At 37.0% G+C, this 15,954-nt stretch overlaps 1 protein-coding gene across 1 annotated transcript; it reads left to right on the top strand.

Annotated features, from left to right (window-relative positions):
• Positions 1 to 7,076: 7,076 nt before the first annotated feature.
• Positions 7,077 to 13,028, top strand: smtla (somatolactin alpha). Its single transcript, XM_088011824.1, has 4 exons — positions 7,077 to 7,738; positions 9,073 to 9,186; positions 10,396 to 10,575; positions 11,687 to 13,028. The coding sequence occupies exons 1-4, from the start codon at positions 7,532 to 7,534 to the stop codon at positions 11,879 to 11,881; spliced, it is 696 nt and encodes a 231-aa protein (XP_087867950.1). The 5' UTR covers positions 7,077 to 7,531; the 3' UTR covers positions 11,882 to 13,028.
• The last annotated feature ends 2,926 nt before the right edge of the window (positions 13,029 to 15,954 follow it).

Genomic DNA, 15,954 nt, shown 5'->3' with positions numbered 1-15,954 from the left:
TTGTAGCAGAAAGGTCAAAAACACATACAACAATAGAGATGGTTACATGTTTGTGTCTTATGACATTGGGTTAAAAGCTGATCATCTGATCACCCAAATCAGATGTTTATTTTTTTTTTAATTACACCTGACAATAACAGCAAATTATGTATCTATATTGTGAACTAGTTGAAGGGTAGCTGGATCCCTGCACCCATGAAGTAGACAAGATGAGCGTGACGACAGTCACCAAACAAAGGAAATGTCACATGAAGTGTTCTGAAAATAAAAAGAACTGAGCTAATTCTACCCTGTTGTTGTTTATAAGATGCCAGTACCTCCATCTTTTATTCATCGAGACTCAAAGCGGCTGGAGGTTCTCTGTCTTTCTCTCTCATACGCTCTTCCCCAAATCTCATTTCAAATAGAACCCATTGAGCCGTAGAACTGCATTCTGAATCACAATGAACTTGTTTTTCTGTGGCAAAAAACGAATAAGAGAAGGGGAAAGAAATGACAAGAGTGAAGCTTTAGTGGGAAAAGAGTAGAAGGAGGGGCGGGGGGCATGGGGATTGAGGGTTTCTAAATGTTACTGACAATCACAAGTGTGCAGTGGGCAAAGGTGTGTTTTCTGCAAACCGAAAGCGGACGACTTGTTTTGGTGGTGGGGGAAGGCCAAAGCTTCTGAGCCGGATAGTCTTGATCACATTGCTGATAGTGGATCGCAAATCTGAAATAAAGGAAAAACAGGCCTTTTGACATACACAACCTCAAAATGGGTTCTTAACTTGGAAAGACATCTCTGGAGGGAGTGAGGACTAATTGAGTTAGTCATCCCTACTACAGACAATTTGCCTCAGGGGGGCCTCTTAATGTGAGATTCACATTATTTAATGGGGAATTTCATGCTCATCTCCTGAACTGACCAAAGTGTGTTGTGTAGCTACGCCTCATTAAACAAACTGCTGGTGTTTCTCCCCGTGGATATATATTACCTGTTTTACTTCTCTTTGGATTGCCAGACATTTCTCAACTCTCATTTACAGCAACAGCTTCCCTTTGGGAACAAATGTTGTCCCAGAGGAATTTTAAGTCTGCGTGCTTACCGGAAATTTGACAGCCTGACACCTAAAAGTAAAAGTGCCTGAGAGAATCGTTTTGGGAATGTATTCAAATGTCATTAAACAAGCTGTTTTGTGTTTAATGAAATTAAGTGCTATATTACTCTACGTTAATTGTTCTTGTTCAACATGTTTATTGCAAACAGCTGATATTTTGAATATTTAGTCAACAAAGTCCATTTGCAGTGGGGATTAAATAGTTTTTGGTTCCATCTGTAAATCCAATTGGGCGTCTATGATAAGACACGACATATTAATGCACTAATTGCATTCGAAAGTGGGTTAAATAATGTAATGACTCATAAGAGCCTATATATTCACAATTTCTCAAATGTCTGTTAAGATATTTTGAAAACTTTGGATTCTTGTCCTTCCAACTCAGAATTACAGGATGCACACATTTGTGTTGATCTATCAAATAACATCCAGAGGAAATACATTGACTTTTATTGTAATGTGACAAAATGTAAAAAAAATATATAAATGACTGAATATTTTTCCAAGGCATTTTATCTGTAATGGGTGGATAGTTGTTTCCATTGTTCCAGCCAGATAACATTAAAGTAATACTTAACTGCACAGGGGGCCTCAGAGTTTATGATCCATCTCTGAGTCTCAACTTCTGTTAATAATAAATGGTTGTGGTGTACTTGACAACACAGGTCTGCAGACAACCAGACTCAGAGATAACAAAGAAAAGAAAAGGTTAAAAAACGGTAAAGTTAAAGGTGAGAATAAGAGAAGCAGGGGAAAGAAATATAGATGCAGAGCACGAGACACAGCAGCATGTGAGATGGCAGGTGAAATTAAGTGGGAGAAATATGGGTAGCAAGGGATTCTGGAAAAAAAAAAGGTATGAGACGGAACAGGAGAGAACGCAATACACTCTGGGGGGGGAACATGCACTTTGAATAAGTAGTAAAGCAGAGAAGAGGAGCTTTGGAGTACATGTGCCCCAGGGAGGAGAGTGTGAAGTACCTTTTGTCTTTCCTCCCTTTGAATAAACCAACCCATGCATTTCCTTTTAGTAAATCTCACTTTAAAGAAGGGCTAAGCTAAAGCTTCTCCCACAGTGGCGATCGAGTGTAGTTGTACCTCGGCCCACACAAATCCTTCCGTCTATATCTGTGGGTGTGTAACAGTTTTATTTCAAATTTAGAGCACAGAGAGATTGCTCACCATCTAAACGCGTAACAGGAGCCTCACCTTGGTTGTGCGCCCGCATATGTTGTTCAAAAAGTGACTGGCAAGGCAGTGTGACCAATTTGATTTTGAGCTTTATGCCTGCTTTCTTTATCCCCGAGACCTGTCAAAAATGACACGAGGCATCAAGAAAAACAGTAATGCTTCTGCCACCGCTTTCCACCAAATGCCCTGGGGTGGGGGGGAAGAAATAAGCTCAAAAGCTCAATTCATCACCAATCATTATCAGGATTTCATTTTAATAGTGTTTGTTTGTTTCTCTCTTGCAGGTTCGCTCCACTAGTAAAACCCCCTGGGTTTGGAGTGGTGAACAGAGGAGAAAAAAAGTGTTGGTCTTGCTGCAATCAGACTGAGAAGTTAAAGCAAGATTGCATTGAAACAGAGAGTATTGCATGCTACTGGAGGGAGATGGTAATTAAGCCTGGGGCAAAGTGATAATGGATCAGCCTAGAACTGTCATCTGCAACTCTCCAGTGCCTTGCCTCTGACGAGAGAGCAGTTTTTCTGTCGACCCTGAGAAAAATAAACCAGAAGTACTGCTGTTAGTTTGGTTCATGTCAAAAGCCTGTAATGCAGAGGAAAAGTTATTTTTAAGGAAAAATTGTCAGAACTCATTTCAACATCTTTTAGAACTTATGTGTAACCATCAGTGCGATTTTGAACTTTGCTATAGTTGCCCTGGAACTAAATATAATGAATTTCAAACATGAAAGCTAAAATGATCCGAGATCATGAAAAGAGACGTTTTATGTGAAAAATATATAGTGTTGTCAGTACTGATTTAAATATTTCTCCTTTTCCACATTTCTGAACATGAGGCGGAGTGCCACTTAAATTTATTGCTGTCTTCCTTTGCCCTTAATGCACTTCTCCACTATGTTTACAGACATTTTGCTCAGTACATTATAAATACAAATTTGACAATCATAAAACAATGATCATTTAATCAATCTAGGCTCTTGCCCGTATGTAACATCTGTTTCTGACAATAAAACAATGTAAATTATAGCTCCAGTAAATCTTGGACCATGTGGTCCTCATTTGCAAAACAGTTGTTGCCAAATTTGCGGTCATGCATGGACTGCCCTTAGTGGATTAGAGTAAGTATCTTGTCTACATGTGAAGCCAAAATAGAGTAAAATAAGGCATTCATCCTTCAAAGCTCTTTCAATGCTTTGACCCATATTTAGCCTGATTTTTTGTTATGACAGCCTTGAATAACTGTAAAATAAAAAAAAAATATATAACATCATTTAATTACCTTTACAGCAAGTAACATTATCTTATATTGTTGCTGCTAAAATTGCATTGATCAGATATAATAATGTCAGCTATGCCATTTATTTTAGATTTTTATTGAGAAGACAATTGACAGTGTTGACAAAATCAAATCAAGGTCGATAAATGGTTAATATGGGAAACAGAGCGTCCCATTCGGGAATACAGGACATCACAGTTTATACAGGACATTTGGCAACCCTACATCAAACATCTCTAAGGCAGGCCGCAATAAGCCAAACCAATCGCCACAGCCTGAAGCTCCTGCTGAATCAAATGCTAAGGACTCCTTCTGAATCTGATGCATCATTGCATGGAGGCAATGCTGCAGGGCATGCAATCAGACCTTGTAAGTAAATTGTTGCTCTGAAGAGCGCATCTCATTGGTGTCTGAAGTTGATATCCTTATAACCCACTATCCTGCAAAGCTCATGCTGCAGTAGGGAGCATAATTATTCGAAAGCCGGCAAACTGCTGGCACACCAACTTTGTCAGGTGTCTGCTTCATGACAAATCCCTCAGGTTCAAACAAATAACGACATGAAAACAGACACTCTTCAGATCCAAATGTTAGAAAAAAAAAGTTTATAGCATTTAAGAAGAGAATGGAGTTCTACAAACGTATCACTTTTGCAGACAAGCTATTACAGGTGTCCATAATAAGCCACTGAGAAAACTAATAATGCATATATTAAAGCTAAATAACAGATAAATATTTAAGCATCCCATCAGCCAATAGTGTCCCTGATTGTTGGGCACTGTTTTTTTTTTTTTGCAGTAGCCATAACTCCTGAAGAAAGTAGCACAATATAATCCCTGCAGTTATTTCAGATTAAAGCAAATACTTTTCTTCATGCAATCATCTCTATCCATACAACAGATTTTTACCTTTCCCCAGATAGACTGATTTGGAATTAAGATGACACGCTACCAACTGTAGGTGCCAGACATGATATTGCAAAGGCAGATGTTTTTGCAAATAGGGAAAAAGGTTTGCTGCTGATATGCAATCTAACACATTTTTCTTTTTTTTTTTTGTTGTTTTTTACTTTTCATGTCTTTTCATTATGCAGATCTTTGCACATTGGTGAATGCAATATTCACTTTGCATTCTGCGACCCAGAAATTGCCTTTGGAATTAGATAAGGGTCCAAAATAGAAATATAGCTACAACCACTGGTGAACATGCATGGTGCAAACAAATGAAAGAAACAACAAAGGTGTTATAGGATTGACATATGGAACTGCATGTATATTTTTATCTGAAAGTATTTTTAAAATAATAATAGTAATAAAAAAAAAGATTGTTTTGATTATTTGTTGGTTATTTATCTAATCTAAGCACCGGCTGTGGGAATGAAAATAATATAAATGAAACGGAAAACATTTGCATGTTCCATAAAAAGGCCGAAATGAAACATTTGCGCCCTACTCATCTCTACTGGGTAGCTCTCCTTGACACAGGCAGCTTTCCAGTAACTTAAACACAAGAGGCAGGAGGACTTTATTTTTGCCTTTATTCATAATTGACCGATGAATAAACCTCTGACCACTAGGTAGCAGCAGTGCTGTTTAACCAGGGCTCTGGGTTAAACAGGCTTCCTCTGAGAACGTCCCAGAGGATGTTACAGGTGGTCGCAGAAAACTCTGATTATTCAAGCAATACTTTTAGAGCAAATAACTAATTTGTGGTTTATAGATTCCAATAAACCAATAAGGTGAACATGAATGAGGTTCTGTTTGACCAAAGCTACAAATACATTTTAGCCAACATCCAAATCTGATTAAAGTTTGAAATGTGACTTAGATTTATTCACATTAGTCAACCTGCTTTCTAAATTAAACTCTTAAGATGTCCTGTGGTTTTAAGGAGATGCGGCACAGGTAGTTCATAAATGACAATGAGACGTGCGTTGTTTTTCGTTTTTAAAAGTGAGACTACACATGGCATTCTGGAGGAAAGATTTGTCAGTGGAAAAAGTGAAGGGGTAAAAGAAAGGTGACAAGGAGGAAAAATGACTCATGTAATATGCTGGCAGATGTGAAAGGAGCATCCATGTTTCTTAAATAGCAACTACCTCTTTGGTGTTAAGTTCAGTAACTGAACACCCCTCAAAGGCTGAATCATAATCCTCTGTCTCTTTCCTGAGGGAAAAAATAAACATTGAAGTATCTTAAGAGCTGTCCATTACTTATTGATGCAGATGAAGGTCCAAGAACATCTCTTTTGATTAGGGGCACTTTAAAATTACATTATCTGTCATTTGGGCTTGGTGACATGGCCTTGGTAGTTAGTAATGATAAATAAGTCTGGTCAGACGTTTACATACGGTCATTATGGACATGAGGTTTGAAGGATTTATTTTAGACATTATTTGTCTAAAGGTGCAATAGTTACAGAAAATGCAATGATTATTTAAACTTACTGGCCAGACTGTGCTTTACAATTTGTTCAACTCCAGTTACACATCATTTACCACTTGCAGCTTAAATGCTGGGTCTGACTGTTCTTTGTTATATTAATGTCCATGTGAGATGTTTGAATCTGGGCAAAGATCTGCCTGAAGGGATAAAGTTGTTTTGAAAATCTAATCTGGAATCTGTTTAAGATTTCTCATCCAGTTCATTGTTTTTTTTTAATTACTCTTCTCATGTTACAAACCCAGTGAAATCAGTTTATATATATATATATATATATATATATATATATATATATATATATATATATATATATTTTTTTTTTTTTTCCCTGTGACTAAGTTTCAGTTTCAGTTTATTTGAGCAAAATTATACATTTATTTATTTACTTATTTATGTATTTTTTGTTAAGAGAATTTTGATTCATGCAGTGGTTGAAAAATAAATATACTTTTGGCCATTTACTTGAACCAAATATTGATGCCTGTTCATTTAAGCACTGGATTTTTTTTGACTTCCCGTTTTTGGTGAAGTAGCTTCTTGTTCTTGATGTTAGTAAACATACAAGGGTGTGCAACGTCTTGAGTGTATTTTGTTTTAGTTCCGATAAAATGATTTAAGGTAAAAAAAAAAAAACAGTTTATCTAAATTTTTTTGGGATATTTCTAAAAATGTAAGTTAAATGTAATGTAAGTTCAATCTCCATAATAATTCCATGCAATTGCTATCATAATATGGGTATATTAAATAATAAAAGGACATTTCCAGTTCAGTCAAATGTTGCAGCCAATGGAAGAAACCCTGATATGAAGCACATGCTTCATCTCTGTATGACAGCCTAGACTGGTACTGTTTGAAAAGGCACTGGTTAGTATCCTTTGCTTTCTCTGGAGACAGTTGAACACAGTCATTACAACTGGGAAACCACAGTTTCTTTCACACAACCATGAGTTTTTCAGGACAGCAGTTGAATGTCTGAATGGAACTAAAGGGCAAAAAAAGTTTCTTCTTTACAGCAGCCATTTTGCCATGCATGTTTACCTTAGTGAAAATAAATTAAATTTTGAGCTTTTTAGATTAATGTACAGTAGCACAGAGATGCTTAATGTTATTTATTTATTTATTTTATGTAGCGACAGATAGTATATTTTCAGATGTGGTGTAATAAGAAAGAAAAAAAAATCTTTAACTTAAATATATTTTGGCCACACAAACAGCTACGGTCCTACCCTTGTAATTATGCATTAGAAAAGAACTACGTTAGTGTGTGAAGAACAGTATCTTTTTACAAGAACCTACGCAAGACCTTTTTCCTTTATTCATGGGCTGCTTAGGCTTTATAAAGTTGCCAGCACAAAGAGGCAGCAATGAAACCTGAAGAACACAGACAAGATGCAGAAGACAGGTGATGTATCCAAATAAGTTCTGAGATTTTAATAACATGAATTTATGAGCAGCGGCAACAATTAAACGACACCCGGGTGTCCATATCTGCACAATAACATTTGTATTTGAACAAACTTTTTGCATGTATGACTACAACTTCAGTCATTCAGTGGGGTTTATGGGTCCTATTACTGTGGCCCCAGCATCTTGCTGGAAGCACCCCGCTAGACTGCAGAGACGATCAGGGCAACCTGAGCCGCTGCACCTCCATCTCCCAGGAGAAGCTTCTGGACCGAGTCATTCATCATGCTGAGCTCATCTACCGAGTCTCAGAAGAACTGTCCTCTTTGTTTGTGAGTTGATACTAACATTATCTTAAAATAAGTCGTTGCACATGTTTGTACGTTTTAAAAGATGAAACCAGTTTCTGTGATGTGTCGTCTCATTGTGTTTAGATACTCTTCAAAAAACCCCTGGCAAGACAAAGGCTAACTTTAAGGATGATTGCTCAAACACAGTATTATCTTATTGAAAAAAAAAAAGTTGTCTAGAAAACTGTCCAAAAGCAAATGGGTTTACAAACACTGATTTTCCACGTTAGCATGTGAATTGATAGTTGTGTATGTCTATAGAACTATCAATCACACTGCAGTGGCTAAATTGTTTCTGTAAATTATTAATCTGATGAAAACATTTGACATCGTCGCTTCTATATTTTGCATATCAACCGATGGAATCTGACAGCGTTGTTTTGCCTAGTCATCAGGTAACACTGCTTCATTGTGTAGATGGGTGTTGTCATGATGAATCCTGATTTGCTGCTCATAAATGTCTTCATGTGATATCCTCTCCCTCAATGTGCAGCCATCATTACGTCTGTGTTGGTAGCTTTAAATATTTAATCATCAAACCACATGGAAGTTATTGAAAAACAAACTAAAAAAAAAAAAAATCAAGTAATTTTGGTGAAAAATATTCTACCACGTTCTATGAGAAATATGAGACATCTCTTTGCTTAAAGAGATAAGGTCCAGCAACAGCCTTTAAACCGAACCGTCACTTCCAGAAATATAGAAATTACATTTTTGTAGAACTTTTTCAAACATTATGCCAGACCAGAAGCATGTGGCTCTCTCCGTTAGATGCACACTGCTATTTGCTTTTGATTTTGACGTGATCATCGCCTCACTTCGGGGGCTTCAAAGTAATCTTCCACCTCCCGTCTGAGGCGAAGATGTTTTATTGAAGAAGCAAGCCCACAGCGGGGTCATGTGAATGTGATAATGATACACGGCAACACTGTAAGCTCAGGCTTTTGCACCTTGTTGAATCCCCTTCAGTTTGTGAGAATCCGAATGGCCCTTTGAAATGAAACCACACACTGGTTTACAAGGAATGTGCTGCGTGGAGTCTGCAGATGAGCCCATGCAGGAGAACAAAATGCGGATCCGCTGTGTCTCCAGTGGTAAAGCGAGATGAAACTTATGTCACTGTTTTAGTAGTGTGCCTTTTATTTATTTCAGATCAGGTAGGAAAGTCGGTGAAATTGTTGCTCCCTTCTATCGTACGCTGCCATGTTCAGAAGTTAATAAAGCTGACGAAATCAAGTCACTGGAATACAGCAAACTGATATTCAGTGCTTAACTAATCTAAACATTTCTTCTTGTTGGTCGTCATTGTTTTGCAGGAGGAGTTGTTCATCCCATTTCCTTTTCGGCTACAGAGTAATCAGGCTGCCTATTCGTGCATCACCAAAGCCCTGCCCATCCCCAGTTCCAAAAGTGAAGTCCAGCAAATATCTGTAAGCATATAGTTATCACTTACCAAAGGTTATTGTGTCCTTTGTGAAATTCTTGATTTAAATATGTCTAGAATAAGAGTTTTCTGTATGTGTAAGGTGCAGCATAATTGAGAGGTGTGTAAAAGCAGTTTCTCCGTAGGTAGACTTACAGGCTGTGCAAGTCATCTGAAAATTTGAGGAGAATTATTGGTTCTTTGTGATCCATTTGCTAACTCCTACCATTCACACAATTATGAGGCCTAAAATAGCAGCTGATGTTGTAATGTGTAAAAGTCAATTCTCAGTGTAAGAAAAAAAGTGGGTAAAACTTAGGATTTGCAGCCTGAAGTAAGCCATGGTCCACTGTGAAATAATAATATATAATGCATACCGGCCTTGAGAAGATGGTATTTCAGTATGCTGAAAAACATTTTGTCTTCAATCCAACAGAACATGGCCTTTTAGGAAAAAAAAAAAAAAGGTCAGCTTAGTCAGTAGGGTGGAAACAAAACTGAACCAAAACTGAGTCAACAAGAGGTCTGTTAAAGGTGATATGACTGATCTACAAGTGACATTTTCCAGGTAACACAGTTATGTTTAGGTCAGAATATCTTAAGCAACATTTATTGATTAAATGAGGGGACCTCATATTCAGTCCTCAAGTGCCAGTGTCCTGCAACGTTTTAGTATTGTCCCACATCCAACACAACTAAATCTAATGGCTGAATTACCTCCTCAGTACATTCTACAGAAAGAAATATAGTCACAAATGTGTTACAATTCCATTCCAATTTCATACTACTTTGTTTTCTAAAGGCATATTTCTAGTGATTGTAATTTCTGTTTGTGTCAGTTCTTAATAAATGTGGACAATTATGATGGTCAGGTTTATTTCTTATTTTGTCATTTATCTACCTTTGATGTTGTGATTGTTTTGAAGCACTTTGGTCAGCTGAGGTTGTTGTAAATGTGCTCCATATATGAACTGCAACTCATACCTGATAAAACCAAAACAGTTCAGATTAACCTCCCCTCCCCCAGAAATATTATCACAAATATGAAATTGCCAAAAATGATAATGCTATAGAACAGGAAGGAGGAAAAATTACCAGCAGTCAACAAACTCTGTTTTGTGTCATATGTACTATCCTTAATATTTACATGAAATAATGGCCACGCACGAGTTTATGGTCCTTATTTGGTGTTTATCTGAGTTGTTTGCTTTTGCAGGACAAATGGCTGCTTCACTCCGTGCTGATGCTCGTCCAGTCTTGGACTGAGCCCTTGATCTACCTACAGATGACAATGGAACGCTACGATCACGCCCCTGACATGCTGCTCAACAAGACGAAGTGGGTGTCCGAGAAACTTAGTAGCCTGGAGCAAGGAGTTGTGGTTCTCATTAAAAAGGTGGGCTACTTTTTTTTTTTTTTTTTTTTACATTTTATGTTATTTTATTCTAAACAACTCACACAGGGAAATAAAGATGTTTACAGAGCCTTGCACAAGTATTTATATCCCTTGAATTTTTTAACATTTTGGTACATTACAACAGTTTTATGTGATAGAGTGACAGAGCGTCAGGCAACATGAAAGCAAGTGTTTTTCCAAGTAAAACTGTAAAAATCTGATCTGTGTGGCCGTATTTACTCTGATAAACAAAATTTAAGTCTTATGTCACCAATTACCTTCAGAAGTTCAAATGGAAATGAAACTATTCAGTAAATAGCTTAGAGTTTTGTTAGAGAACATTAGTCAGGAAACGCCATCAATGAAATCAAAGAACACACAACAAACTGGTCAGACGAAGTTATGGAAAAAAAAAAAAATAATAACAGGAAGGGTATAATTGTTCAAAGACACACATGTCAAGCGCACAACAAGATGTGTAGTGGATACGTAACAGAGAACACCACTCTGATCACATAATTCCCATTGTGAAAGGTTGTTATTAAAAAAAATATCTTTGCAAAGCTGGCCAGAGTTGATGGGCAACCTTCAGGGAAACCATGGAAGAAAACCTGATAGAAGCTGCAACAGACAAAGATTCACCTTCCAACACCAAAATAACCCAAAAATATGTAGCCAATGCAATAATAAAATAATTTAATCTAAACATATTTATGTGTTAGAACTAAGAATCTTGAAAGTATTATTTTTTTTCATGTGCTTTCTCTTTAATCTGATTAAGCAGAGAGAATATTACGCAAAGGAACGGGAAAATGCTTTAGAATGCGACGTGCATTCTCCAGACAATTCAAATATATTTTTTATAAATTATTGATTCAGAGGGGTTGAATTCAAACCTGCATTTAATCTAGAACACTTTCAAGAACAATTTAAGTATTTTTTTTCCCACTTCACAATTATGCACAACTTCACGTTGGTCAATCACATAAACTCTACCACGCAGAACTTTTAATTGCAATATTTGTTCAATGTGTATAAATACCTCTGAAATTGCTCTACATTTGATGTCTTGTGTAATTTTCCTGCATGTTTTTGACATGTTTTCTAACAGATGCTGGATGAGGACACACTGGCCACAGGCTACAGTGAACAAGGTGTAGTCCAGAACGAGGTGCAGCCGGAGGTGCTGGAATCTGTTCTGAGGGACTACACCCAGCTCAGCTGCTTCAAGAAAGATGCCCATAAGATGGAGACTTTCCTCAAGCTTCTCAAGTGTCGTCAAACTGACAAATACAACTGTGCATAAAACATGAAGTGGAGCTTTTAAATAATGCAGTATTCAGCTTTAAATGAATTTCTTAGGTTGTTAGTGTGCACTTAAAGATATGACCATGCCTTGGGCGCTTTAGCCTCGCTTGTAATGCAGCACATTTCTTATTGATTGTTTTGGAACACCTTCACACGAAAATAAGTAGGTGTAATGCTGTGCCCTTTCGTAAACATGTGTTGCATTTTTTTGATTTCTTTCCCCATCTCAGTTGTTATTTTAACCTGGCACAGGCAAAAGAAGACTAACTCCCAAAAGACCATTTGTGTGTCGAGCTGTCAAAAAAATCTGCATATCCCGCTATTGATTTCCATTTCCTTTGTTCTTAACTAGAGTTGGTATTCCTTGCCGGCTCTTGCAGTGTTTTGATTATACCCGTGGCCCCTGGAGTATTCAGTGTGCCTCCCTTGTTAAATGGAGTGGGTTTCACTTCTGCATAAGAAAATGTACCCATTTTGCTGAAGAAGAGAGTTACAAAGAGCATTCTCTCACTCTCTGTCTCTCTCTCAAAAATATTATCATGAAAATAAATGGCTATAAATTAACTAACCAGTATAGCTAAAAAAAAACAAAAAAAACTATGATACTTTTCTACAACTAAATGCAACTGATGTCATCAAATATGCGAAAAACAAGTGCAAAGACATTCTTTTGCGTTTCAATGTTCAGGGAATCAACCATTTCAGTTTCTGCTGTTTGGTCATCACATATATATTTAATGTGGAATACAAACAATAATTTTCTAATGTGTGAATAGATTTTGTGCTGTGTGCATTGTAGCTTTCAGCTTCTGTTGGTGTTTGAAGCAAATAAAGCAAGAAAAAAAAAAAATGTTGTTTTGCCTTTGATTTCAAAGCGAATGAGTGAGTAAGAAGGGCGATTTTATACACTAAAATTTAATGATGAAAACAGAAGTTGTATTAGTAATTGTCACCAGAGAATAGTGAGGGAGATTATTATTACTCTGTATTTTTCATGTGTTTGTGTTATAAAAGTAAAGACATTTGATCAGCTGGTGCCACAGTAAGCATGCACAGTTGGCATGATGGTGTGCATGGACAGGCTAACAGATGAGGTCAGACAGGAGCCTGAATGGACTCGAGCGTTTCTCAGATGATTCAGAGAAGTGAAGGCAGATGTTTCACTCTGCTTTGTGGAGCCATTGACTTGCCAAACTTAAGGATGTGTTATATTCAGCTAAAAAAATTCTGAGATTTGTTTGTGTGTTTTTGTCCTGTTTTCTTTTTTGTGTGTGTGTGTCTGGATTACAAGTTGAACATTTTAGTTATTTGTTAAAACTTATCCCTACAATTATAAGTACTCATTGCTCCTCTTGTGTGACAAAAACCTCACAAACCACTTCAAGATGATGTTAAAAGAAAAAGAAATAAGGCTCTGCAGCGTTAATGAACAAAAAGGAAAAGAAAAATAACAGTGAAAAGGTGGCTGAGTGTTTATGGCCTTGATGTGAACTAATTAGTCCTCCAATTTTCAGTCAACGTGTTTTTTGTTGGATTCATTATAACCAGCTGAAAAACTGAAAAAGTCTCAAATTGAAAGTTTATAACTGATCTGCACTAAGGAGAAGTAACAAGAGATTTATCAAATATTAATTCCAACCACTGGCAAGTCATTGTTTTTACATTAAATAATATTCATGAATTATTTTGTCACAATGCTTCATGGTTTGCATAATATCCATTACATCTGTTCTTTGCATAAATAGTTGCTTGTGCATCACACACATTTGGGCTATTATGGGTAACTACTTTATGACAGATACAAGTGTGTGTCACAGAGCTGACACACACTACAACCTAAAACACAAGAGGGCAGTAGTTTTCTCCATTGAAGATTATATTAATCATTAAATACACTTGACACTACATCTGAAGTATCCAAATACAGAGCTAAATGAGGACAACATTATGATCACGGTAATTAAAGCCAGATATGCCATTGCAATACATCCTGTTTAATTAATTAATTTTACAGCTTAATTCATTTTACACTCTCTTTAAAAAAAAAAAAAAGGGTAAAATTTGTTAAAAATGAGTCCCATTTAATAAAACATTTTGCATATGTTTGAGTCATTTTATTAGGTTAGAGAAGGAACATACACTGGCTTTCAAAAGTGTTAACACTACTGTTAATGGCTCAGGTTGTTGTAATGTAAAACTGGACCATAATGAATAATTAACATTTTTTCCCAAATATAATCAGCGAGGCTTTTCTAGCCTGCTTGCTTGAGATGATTAGCTTGCATGGAAATCCATACTTCTTTTATCTTCAGATTATCAAAAATGTCCTGGAAAAGACCTACGTTCATCCGTCCTTCAAGTATATGTCCGGTTGATATTTTTGAAAGATTTCCACTGCTTTCTTGGCCTTATTTACACATCTGTTTCTTCATGTGTCCAATACGTGTCACCTGTATTACTCCACTTCATATTATCTAATTATTTGATTATTTTGCTTTGATTTCTTTATATGTGTAGTATATTGGTTACTGGACACATCAAGTGTACATGTCATGTCAGTATACGTATCACAGATATATTTAATGTTTTTAGATATATTTTTATTATTTCTTGTTTATTTTATCCACTGCATATCCTGAGCAACTGAACCAAAAAACACTATCTGTTAGAAGAAAATAAAAGTTTGATGCTTGTATAAGTCTGCACAAGCGTAAGCGGATACTTTGTTGAAGCTCCTTTTGAGTCAAATGGAGCAGTCAGTTTCTCTCTGACCCTAACCCCATGTCTTGATTCAAAAGTATTTGATGTTCTACATGACAGGATTTCTTAAAAAAGATTTTCCTTTCAATTTAGTTCTGGCTTCTGGGGAAGCTGTTCCAAAATGTGTATTTTTCTGCACTGATGTAAATTTAATCGATGATTAGATAAACACTTAGACTTACTGTGATGCTAAAAAAGTCAAACCCATATTAGGTTTTAGATTTTTAGCAAACGCCACAAGATTTTTCATCAACTTTGAAAGACATTTGTAACTGTTGAGATTTTGAGAAAACCTCAGAAGGATCAAACTGACGTGATGCTCCCACGACCTCGTTCCTCCCTCCATGGATGGATTTATTTAGCTAATTCCTGGAATTGTTTTTCTGTGAAAAGTTTATAAAAGTTTGGTTTCAACATCCCCTTCTCCTAGAAGGTTTTGGGAGATTCTTGCTGAACTGGATTATTTTTTTCCATTTGAATTTCTAGGTCTCTGTCTGTGAGACATGTTGGGAGTTCAGCAGATTGTCATCTGCTACATTCAGCAGCTACAGCAACTTTTCAGTGTTGCTGCAAGCCTCTTGAAATTCTCAGTTAACCTCTTGCAATGTCACTGTTGTCTCATATTTCCTCCAGTTATGGATAATGGTCTAGCCTTTGCCATGTATTTGGAATGTGTTTGACAGACACTATAGGCATTTTTACAATAGGAGAAGACATTGCAAACAGAAGGGTGTTTTTTTTATTCTTCTTCTTTCCCCCCTCCATCCTCTGAAGCTGGATCAGAAGATATAAATCAGCCAACGGTTGCCACTGTGAGCCTGGTGTCAGAGTGGTGGTGTCGAGTGGTATGGGTGGTTCTTGAGGCAGAAAGCGGTTGGGGGGCCCCTGTCAGCACATCAGGTTCAGGTTCCTGTGGCCCAATCACTTCAGCATGGGGGTTTGGAAACTCTGGGCAGCACCGCGTTGCTGCAGCTTCTCGACTTTATCCTAGCGGCATTATTTTTCAGGCTCCTAGACAACATCCAAGCTTTGAGGTCATAAATATTAAAGATTGGCTACGAACAGTACGAGGCGGGAAGGCGACCAGAGGAGGGAGAGGATGGTGATTGGGAAGTGGAGTGAAGGATATGAGTACGGAAAGGGGTATGTGGAGCAAGGCGTGATTTTACAGCCTAACTATAACAACCCAAGGAACGGAAATTTAGTCTGCAGGGAAGCAAAAGTCAGTCACACAAAGACAATAGACACGAGATGCAAGAAAGAGGGTAATTTCTCTTTTCCTCCATTAATGCTAGAAATTAACATCATCAA

This window comes from Poecilia mexicana, unplaced genomic scaffold (genome assembly GCF_051168715.1).
Source record: "Poecilia mexicana isolate PSO_F unplaced genomic scaffold, ASM5116871v1 scaffold_13, whole genome shotgun sequence".
Classification (NCBI taxonomy): Eukaryota; Metazoa; Chordata; class Actinopteri; order Cyprinodontiformes; family Poeciliidae; genus Poecilia; species Poecilia mexicana.
This window is presented reverse-complemented; position numbering and strand designations above follow the sequence as displayed.